Source organism: Antedon mediterranea, chromosome 1 (genome assembly GCF_964355755.1).
Source record: "Antedon mediterranea chromosome 1, ecAntMedi1.1, whole genome shotgun sequence".
Lineage (NCBI taxonomy): Eukaryota > Metazoa > Echinodermata > Crinoidea > Comatulida > Antedonidae > Antedon > Antedon mediterranea.
In genome coordinates this window covers 15017974-15028236 of record NC_092670.1, presented here as the reverse complement: position 1 = coordinate 15028236, position 10263 = coordinate 15017974, and the positions used below count along the sequence as shown (strand labels likewise).

The 10263-nt window shown below is 34.1% G+C and overlaps 2 protein-coding genes across 2 annotated transcripts; both read right to left on the bottom strand.

Annotated features, from left to right (window-relative positions):
* Window positions 1-229: 229 nt before the first annotated feature.
* LOC140042090 (amine sulfotransferase-like) lies at window positions 230-2127 on the bottom strand. The gene is made up of 5 exons (XM_072087676.1): window positions 2118-2127; window positions 1832-2026; window positions 1619-1747; window positions 565-659; window positions 230-466 (listed from the first exon to the last, which is right to left on the bottom strand). Exons 1-5 carry the CDS (start codon window positions 2125-2127, stop codon window positions 230-232), a joined length of 666 nt encoding a protein of 221 aa, XP_071943777.1.
* Window positions 2128-3652: 1525 nt separating this feature from the next.
* Window positions 3653-8026, bottom strand: LOC140042074 (sulfotransferase 1C2-like). Its single transcript, XM_072087675.1, has 8 exons — window positions 8017-8026; window positions 7752-7922; window positions 7433-7527; window positions 5703-5822; window positions 5361-5487; window positions 4959-5053; window positions 4643-4838; window positions 3653-3768 (listed from the first exon to the last, which is right to left on the bottom strand). Exons 1-8 carry the CDS (start codon window positions 8024-8026, stop codon window positions 3653-3655), a joined length of 930 nt encoding a protein of 309 aa, XP_071943776.1.
* Window positions 8027-10263: the final 2237 nt, after the last annotated feature.

Genomic DNA, 10263 nt, shown 5'->3' with positions numbered 1-10263 from the left:
TTTTTCTTATTTAAAAAAGAAAAAAAAATCATCATATAGTCCAGTTCCGTCAAGTTTTCCTTTGCATTATTGTCAAACTCTTCATTCTGGGCAACTGTAAAGTGGTTCTTCCAATCGCCAGTTACGCCTGAAATACAAAAGGGCGTACAATAGTAATATCAGTCATAGACAAACAAGATGAAAATCAAAAGAGGTATGGTTGTCACGTTGCCATGACCCATCTCCCTGTTTACAGACCCCCTCCTCCATCTCTGCCAAATATTGGTTCACGTATCTTTCGTATAAAGGATGACTGGCCCTTATAATATTTTGTGTCAAACATTTCATTTTTTTCTTTAGGAAGACCAACTTTTTCGCTGCTCTTCATACATTTAAAGCTTGATTTTTCGACAATTGTGTTAATTGCATCATCCGACAGTTCGTATCCCATGAAACCTGCTACCTGAATAATAGCACCCTTTGGGTCCTACAGTAGTGAGAAGAATAATAATGACAAATTATTCATGTAAAAGAGCGCATGGTGGCCCTTTATCTCATAGTCAGATGAATGAAGACCTTACTTACTATTTTCATGTCTTCGTACTTCAAGAAAAAAACATTAGGAAGGTGACGTCTTTTCCACCAAAACAGGTTATGTTGAAACCAAGAACCACAAATGACTAAAAAATTATGGATGGAAAAAATTTCACATGTCATGTTCTCAGTTTCACACACCTTACCAGTGGTTTATTATCTATCTAACTTACTTTATTTAATATAGATAATTTTTGTATGATGGGCCTACATAATGACAGCGAAACAAGTAAACCAATGCCGCGTGTCTTTGTAATTTCTATGACTCAGCCTGGTGCTTTATTCTGTTGGTAGATTGGGTTTTGGTTTCATTTTGGTTAATCAGGCAGTTAAAATTCGGCTTCACAAAAAAAAATTCCATCTACCGTTGTCTTTCTTGTAATCTTCGTAAAACAGTCTGTGTAGGCTACTTTGGCAAACTGCGGTTGTAGGTGTGAAAGTAAAAGTACGACACAGCAACATCCTTAGGATTTCTGGCAACGTAAATGACCTTTTAAGAAAGAGGAATTTTTTTAATGTCGAACTATTTGTATTTTATTTTAATTTATAGATATTATGCCATAACATATTATTTTTAAATGGTCTGTATTTATTCTAAATTAGCTGCTGCAGAACAAGATTGAAATGGCAGAAGATAAGACGAAAATGTCAATAGGAGTGGGTAGTGCTGAATACGTATACTCACCTTTGGTTTAGTCTTCTCTAGCAGTTGTCGAGGCAGGAACGTTTTTTGAAGGTGAGTTTTAATCATTCATGGAGAAGGGGCTTGATCTAACAGTTTGTGTGGAGGCGGCATTCTGTCAAGCTTGATTTGGAAAAAATATATTAGGCCTAGGTTCCACAGACGTACGCAAAATATTAAAGCATTAAATATTTAAGCATTCAAAAGCGACAAATCATCCAAACTGTCAGTCAACGTTTAGTAGTTTATACTTTGTTTCAATGAGTTGTGTCCATCTCTACCGATGTGAAAATGTGTATGCAAACTGCCAATGCTTGTTCTTATTTCGGATCGGTTTATGTGGAAATGGTCGAGTTAACTTACCAAGGAATAGTGTGGAACCATAGCCCTTTCTAAGAATGGTATATTTTGCATGCATGTATGTGGTTTTGACCTGTTCTTCGTTTCTTTTAACAGCAACTAAAGACATGATAGCTTGCATCCAGATTGTTCCTAAATTGAAAAATCAATTGATTGTCCAATTTCTTTTTAGTTGATAGAATATTTTTCTAGTATTAATCGATATAAAGTCGTTACCTGACTTGGGATACGTTACGAGCCAGACGTCATCATCACGAACTTCAAAATCTTTAATGGCATCAAGGTTATCCTCTCTTAGCCACTTTGAGAGCAATATTCCATCTTTTACCCAAGTCACAGAATCGCTATCCCAGTCGTGAACGTGATCTTTTGCCGAAAAATCGCCAAATAGCTTACTGAAGAGATCGAGTTCTGTACAAAACAAATAGCTGTCAAGAGTTGCAGAATCAAAATAAACACTTTAAATCATGCAACGGTGTAGATAATGGTAGGGTTACCTTACCGGATGGCATGTTGGTTGGTTACGATGTTTCTGAAACAAAGTGAATATCATGCAAATGTAAATAAAAGTGATTTGTTACATTTCGTTGATTGATAAATCAAAATCAACATCTAAAAGAAGAGCAGAGATACTAAATCAATTTCGCATGTAATATTTTAAGTTCTTTTACTTACCCTAGGGCTATGCCTATCTTAAGGATTATCACATTAGAGTTAAGGTCTTGTTTAATAATACGAAATAATGTATGGAAAACGCTTTAGCACCACACCCCCGCCTAAACCAAATATAACAACCAATACAATAGCAATATACAACTCACATTCATACCCACGGGCATAGGCCTATAATAAGTATAGCATCAATTAGTATATGGATAAAGAATGATAACACATCTTTAAAATGCACACACACACTTGATTAACATTAATAAACAGCACCTACCAGCAAAATAAATAATATGTTGTGCAGGATGCTTAATTTTGGAATCAGCCGGCCGCCAAATTATAATTCGTATCTTATCTCCGTACAGGCTTGCAAACGAGGTTGGTCGTAAAATAATTACACGTCGATAACATAACCAGCCCTTGCATCAATCTAAGTCTGTAATTTGAAAATGTATGTTGGATGCGCAGCGAAATAACATATAGGCCTACCTTTATTGTTTCCAAGAACATTCGATACCAATACTAAACTTGTAATAATTAGGCCTATACAACATGAACCATAATGCGCATAAACAAGGTCTAATCGGACATTATTAGAGAGAAAGAGAGAACAGTAGTTTAATCTGATAAAATGTTGAATTGTAAATATTTACTTACAGGGGTTTTAGCTATGTCATAATAACACAAAGTCTAATATCAATATGCAACATTATTTCCTTATAACATTGTTTCATGTTATATTTACATCATTTACCAAAACGGTTTTTTCAAACTTAAATTCCTACATAAATATCCAAATTCTTTATTGGATCGATCAATTTAATTATGTAGGTTTATAATTTTTCTGTTACACCCAAACCATATGGAATCGTTTCTTTTTCTTGATTTAACAAACAATATCTAAAGCAACCAACATTATCTGCGAAACTTACTGTATTGTCATTATAATTTCAAAAAAGTTTATACAGTATATAATTATATTGTGTAAAAAGTGAAACTGTAGCCTTAATATCAATATATTTCTTCTTTTTTTTTTTTTTTAACAAGGAAGAGATATTGGCATTCACTGGTCTGTGAAAGCGAATTACGAAGCCCTTTTTTTTAAATATATGCCAAAATTGCTTATAAAATTCGGCTGTTAAGTCACCTGACCCTAGTATTTATCTTTTTATAGACGTAAACATTATCACTTAGCAAATGGCTATCAATTTGCCCTAAAATCTGTAGGCCTACATTTCCAAATACCTAGTTGCCTCACGTTACCAGTAATACAAATTATCAACATTATAAACTGTTAAATAAAATGTCTATTGTTGTTATTAATTAATATTATTTCAAGGAACAACGATTGAATAATAATTTTGTTTTATTTTAATAAGAATAATCATCGTCATATAGTCCAGTTCCGTCAAGTTTTGCTTTGCATATCTTGTCAAAATCTTCATTCTGGGCAACTGTGAAGTGGTTCTTCCAATCGCCAGTAACGCCTGAAATACAAAAATTATGGTTAATGAACCATAACAGTAATGGTATTACATGAACATCATCAACATTATTGTTATTTACATCATTATTACCTCCGCCAAGGAGGTTATGTTTTCACCCCTGTATGTTTGTGTGTGTGTTTGTGTGTGTGTGTGTGTGTGTGTGTGTGTGTTTGTGTGTGTGTCTGTGAACAGCCTGGAGGCCACAGTTTTTATCCGATTCTAACCAAATTTGGACACAATGATCTATGCCCAAAAAGCTCGGACGAGTTCGAATTTGAGGGGGAAAGGTCATAGGTCAAGGTCACAACTAACAAAAAACTATTTTACTGTCTAGAGACCACAGTTTTGATCCGATTCTCACCAAACTTAGCCACAATGATCAATGACACATCATATAATTTTGGTTACATTTTGAAGGGTCAGTGTCAAAGATCAAGGTCCACCAAAAAAAAAAAATAAAAAATAAAAAAATAATTAAAAAAAAAAAACCCTCAGTGGGGCTTGAACCAGCGACCTCAACTGTGAGAGGCTGGATACATAACCATTACACCACACTGTCATCCACAACTTTGTAGTGTGCAGTTAACATATTTACACTTAGAACTAATAAAAAAAAATGTTAAAAAAAAATTATACAGGGGGCATTTTATGTAGAGGAATTTTACAGTAGGCGGAGGTTTGTACTCTCGGAGTACCCTCTAGTTTATCTTTATAAACACCAGCAATAAAACAATTATAAACATCCTTATCATTAACATCTTTGCATCGTCATCTTTACCTATAGCTACAACATTAATTTGACTATTCCAATTTTTAATTTATAAAATTGATTTATTTTCCCCAACTGTCCCATATTTTGTTCACGTAAGCCTACCTTTTCTTATAAAGAACGACGGGTCTTTATAGTACTTCGGGTCAAATAATCCAGTTTGGGCTGCTAAACGAGGACCAGTTTTGTCGCTGCTCTTCATTGTTTTAAAGCTTGATTTTTCGACAATTTTGTTAATAGCATCATCCGACAATTTGTATCCCATGAAATCTGCTACCTGAATAATTGCACCCTTCGGGTCCTAGTGAGAATATTTATAAAGATATTTTAAGCATACATTTAGCGTACGAAAGAATGCTGAATGTAAGCTAAATAATTAAATAAAATTAATCAAATTGATTCGAATTCTTTGTTAACTTACTGTTTTCATATCTTCGTACTTCAAGAACAGAACATTTGGAAGATAACGTCTTTCCCACCAGAACAGGTTATGTTGGAACCAGGAACCCCATATGACTTTTAAGAAATATAAATGGAAATAATTTAGATTTCGTCGTCAGTTTATATATATATATTATACATCACCACTACTGTTACTGGTCCCGTGACCTGGTGTTGTCGTCTAGGGCCAATGCACCTGGCTTAGCCCATCCCTCTCCAGGAAAAAAATGTATTAATGACTATCTCCTCTTTCCATCGCGCCCACAAATGTCGTGTTTTTGTATATGCGACCAGTCCCTGATTCGACCAACTGTTGAGCGTCATTCTCATAGTTAATCAGTCGGTTAGTCGACAGTCGCAGCTTTTAAAAAAATCCACCCACCCTTATCTTTCTTGTAATCTTCGTAAAACAGGTTCCAATCTGTGTACTTTGGCAAGCAGCGGTTGTAGGTGTGAAAGTGAAAGTACGACACAGCAACATCCTTGGGATTTCTGGCAACATAGATGATCTTTTAAGAAAGTGGAATTTCTTTTTTTAAGTGTAGACTGAACTAATATTTAATGCGTATTTGAATTATTACATATTTAATTTCATTGACATTATGCGGCACCCTAAAAGATATTATTTTGCATTTATTCTAAAATAGCTACCTAAACAAGAATGAAATAGAAGATGAGTTTTTCTTGTGAAGGAACTGTAATTAGGTGTAGTGCTGGTACTCACCTTGGGTTTAGTCTTCTCTAACAGTTGCTGAGGAAGGTGAATATCTTGAAGGTGAGTTTTAATCATCCGTGGAGAAGGCGTTTGATCTAACAGTTTATGCGGAGGCGGCATTCTGTCAAGCTTTATTCGAAAGAAAAAATAATATTAAGTTCCATGACTTAATGCAAAGATGCACGCACAATCTATATATAAATTTACGTAAGGGCAAAATTCGGTAAATCGCGCGTTGTTTCTAGAATGTTTACTCGATGGTATGTAAAGTTGGTTTGTACTTTCGGTACTGATTTTAACCACCTGATGTAACCCTGTTTACTAATTAAATTGAATTCGATAATTAGTTATTGACGATTAAAACGAATTTAGGTTCAACGATTTTCCCCAAATAGGGGTGTTTTCCGATCGTGGTATACACTGTCTAATGGATGTCCAATTTGAAAAATACCCGCACATAATAATACGAGGACACTTCGCATTTTCCTATCTCCTCCTACGATAATTGTTTTTAATAGCTGAAAACCGGTTGAACAGTTCGAGTACAGCATCATAATGTTGAAGACAGGCCGATTTTCTTTAAAAATTCTATTTTGATAGATTTAATATACGTTTTTACAAATGTATTGATTTGCGATGAATGGAACATTCCAATCTCTGTTCCACAAGTGTCTATTCCCTCAGGCGTCGTAAAGGCAAGTACTGTATACTCATAACAGAAATTCGATCCATTTTTTTTTCAATCTGTGCTGCAGAGGTTGGATATACATTTTTTTTAAACGGATAATGAGCTAGCGTTTTCAGTCGCCGTGTATTTATGTACAAATATTTATTATTGCAGTTAAACCACCCACATCATCACCCTTCCCTCACTGGCATGAGTAGCGTTGTAAAGCCAGTAGAGGATAGGCCTACAGTGCATCACATGCCCAAAACGCAACAACTTTGGTGGGTAGGGTAGGAACCAACTTTAAGTATGAATTGGCTCTAAGAAACAATTGAAAACCATTAGGCCTACTAATTAAGTTGAGTTAGATAATTTAATATATATTGACGATTAAATCGAATTTATGATTTGCCCCGAATAGAGGTGGTTTTCACAAATTGTTTTACATTATATAAACATATACACGTCGTAGTGATGTATCGTTACATGTACTGTACTTTTCAATCGACTAGAACGGTGATAGTTTCAACAAGTATTACATCGTAATGTTTTACTGTGTTTAGTGGTATATTATTTGTAAAACATGAAAACAATTAATATTTCGTTACTAAATGGATAAAAGAATATATTTAAAAATTGTTCCTCTTTGCACCCATCCTCTGCCCCATCCCTCAACCCTAATGTTACATATAAAACACAAATTAAGTTTGTTTAAATTTGACTTAAACAATTGGTCTCATTTTGTGACAAGTTTCTCTTTCGGAAGTAATTCCCAGAGTGCTAATTTTAGTTGATTACATAAATGTATTATTGTCCTGCGGTACGTACATTTGAAATCGCCAGTTTTTTAACTCTGAAATTATTATGTATTCGAGAACCATCTGTGGGCACGACCTAGATGGTACGCGAGCGAAGCGAGCGTACCATCTAGTATTAGTAATTTTACCAATCACTTTGTTTATTGCGTTCACGTGGTTATGCTATATAGATTAGTAGGCCTATTATTGATCACTCCAAAATTTAAAAAAAATGTCGTATTAGACAAAATGATCAATTTGGGTCATTCGTGAACCGTAAAATACTCATTCTGCATATATGTGGTTTTAATATTTTTTTCGTCGCCTTCAACAACAACTAAAGACATAATCACTTGCATCCAGGTTGTTCCTAAATGGAAAAATCGATTGATTGCCAGATTTTTTTTAGAGAATTACTTCTATATTTCAATGTGATTCGAATTTTTATTAATTGGTTGTATAATGAGATTGAATAGTTTGAAAGAAATGAAATTGATTGAATTATGAGATGGTCAATCAAAATTGATTGAATGAGAAGATGAATCGATCTTTTTGATTGACTTTGTCTAATATTAATTGACATAAAGAAGTTACCTGACTTAGGATAAGTCACAACCCAGATGTCATCGTCATGAACTTCAAAATCTTTAATGGCATCAAGGTTATCCTCTCTCATCCATTTCGACATCAGCATTCCATCTTTTTCCCAAGTCACACAATCATTTTCCCAGTCATGATCTTTAGCCGAAAAATCACCAAAAAGTTCTGTACAAAACAAATATTTTTTAAGAGTTTCAGAATCCCATTAAACAGTTTATTTATATCATAGTGTAGCCGAATAATTGTGGGGTTACCTTACCGGACGTCATATTGGTTGATCACGATGTTTCTGAAACATAAGTATATTTTATAAAAAGTGAATAATGCAAGTAAAAGAGAATTTTCTGATATTTCAATAAACAAGCATAAATGTGCGATACTCGGGGTACAGCAAAGAAGTTGTAATGACGTCATAAGACGGGATGTAACGTCACATACACATCAATAACCTCGCTACCAAATACGGCTATATTCCGAATAGTTACGTCACATACCCGAAAATGGCATAAGTACGGTAAATTATGAAATCTCAAAGTGATTTTCTTTTCAAAGATACTAAACACGTCTGTATTTCGAAAATTTTCGAAAACCGGAAGTGACGTCACATAACCGGAAATGATATTACACAAATTATAAATTTCCAAGTGTGTTATGTGATCGGCAGAAGTTGTCTATTATGTGCCCTAAGTTTGATTGTATTCAATGATTTGTAAGTATATGCTGCAGTCACGGACCTTCTGCGTGTTAAGCAGACGTGATAACCACTACACTACGAAACCTCTTACACCAAAATGTGGGTTACACAAAGTTTTTTTAATCCATTTAAATTACAAATAAATATGGTTATAAGCACAAAGCAAGGTAAAAGGGATAATTACCGATTACACAAAATAAGTATTTAACAAGAACTATTTTTTTACAAAAAACGCTGCTCGCTTATTGACGTAACAGTTTTAAAGATATATTGTACCTCTAAAAATATTTTTTATTTCAAATTTGTTTTTGAATGTGTCATCTTATTATCGCATAATAGTTATTTTACCTGAAAAAATGTAATTTAAAGCAAAAAATACTTAAATTGTCTGTCAGACAATGGTTTTTGAGTTATAATTAAACGTTTCTTTTCTCTTTTTATATGTGAATAAATATTATTTTTTTTGTTACAGAAGTGACTAACTTTGATATGAAACACAGACTCAATTTCTGTCACTTTAGTACAAACAAAAACTTTCATGGACTGTCTTGATAATAATTCAATGATTATCTGACAGCGAATTACAGTATTATATAATATCATGGGACTCATAAATACCAGAAATGCTTTGGGATTTGTCATTCAACTGTTAGACTCTTTTCCCAGACGTTTTTTTGGGTCTAGCAGCTGGGACCTATAAATTATAGTGGAGTATGCATTTTCGCAAAAATGTAGTACTAGAATTGCAGCTTGCTTTATATCTGATTACGTCATCTCTTGTGACGTAGCGGGCTAGAGCAGCAGCGTAAAAAAATAATAAAAATAAGATATACTGTATATCATATTGTGTATACAGTACTTTTCACCATAAAGTTAAAAAAAATAGGTTTTGCCCGGGCTTGAACCGGGGACCTTCTGCGTGTTAAGCAGACGTGATAACCACTACACCACGAAGTTACACATTGTGGCATCTGAATTTAACAAATTAATTAACAAAAAGGCACGAATGTGCGATACTCGAGTACAGCAAAAGAAGCTGTAATGACGTCATAAGACGGGATGTGACATCACATACAATACAATAACATACAATAACGTCGCTACCAAATACGTCTATACGATACCGTCTTCGATACGTGATATGGCTGCATCCGGTTTAAAATTTAAAAATCCGGCTCATAGATTTGAGTACATGTCCCTGTAGTATATTCATGCCAAATCCCAACTCAATACTACAACGAATAAGGGAGGAGTAGTACTTTATAAATCGCACTTTTTACTCAATAGTGTCCAGATGGAGGAGGAGAAAATGAGTCCTAGACTCTCAAGGGTACCCCGAGTAAAAACAAAATCAAACATTTAGGAAGAGACACTGAATCAATTTCATCCGTATATGTATTATTTGGAAGTGTTTTATTATCCTTATCTTAAAGATTATCAGCTTTTAGAGTTAAGGTATAAAACTGAGTTACTGTTTTTGTGTCGAATTAAGCGGTTAAAGCAGGGGCGCCGTCGCAAACAATCGGCACAGGTTCAAGTCACTCGTCGACCAGGGGTACAACATTTAATTTTGTCACTCCTATGGCTACTGGCGTTAATGATACGATTTTTTATTTCTTAGGTATCCGTGACTGGAACAGGCTCCCCAATTCACTCAAATCAATACAAAAGAATGCAACCTTCAAAATAAAGCTTAAAGAATATTTTAATAATGAACAGCTTGGAATTTCAGTTTAATTAAGTTATTTTTAATTGTTTTTTTGATGTTATCTTGTCTTGTATGTATTTTCTTGTTTTTTTCATTTTTACTGA

Bases quoted from the DNA above. Each gene is read 5' to 3' on its own strand.
- LOC140042090 (XM_072087676.1), bottom strand. The intron at 660-1,618 runs GTAAGTTAACTC...ATAATTTTTTAG, and splicing joins TGGTTCCACACTATTCCTTG to TCATTTGTGGTTCTTGGTTT. The intron at 467-564 runs GTAAGTAAGGTC...TCACTACTGTAG, and splicing joins AGTACGAAGACATGAAAATA to GACCCAAAGGGTGCTATTAT.
- LOC140042074 (XM_072087675.1), bottom strand. The intron at 5,488-5,702 runs GTGAGTACCAGC...CTTTCTTAAAAG, and splicing joins TAGAGAAGACTAAACCCAAG to ATCATCTATGTTGCCAGAAA. The intron at 4,839-4,958 runs GTAAGTTAACAA...TATTCTCACTAG, and splicing joins AGTACGAAGATATGAAAACA to GACCCGAAGGGTGCAATTAT.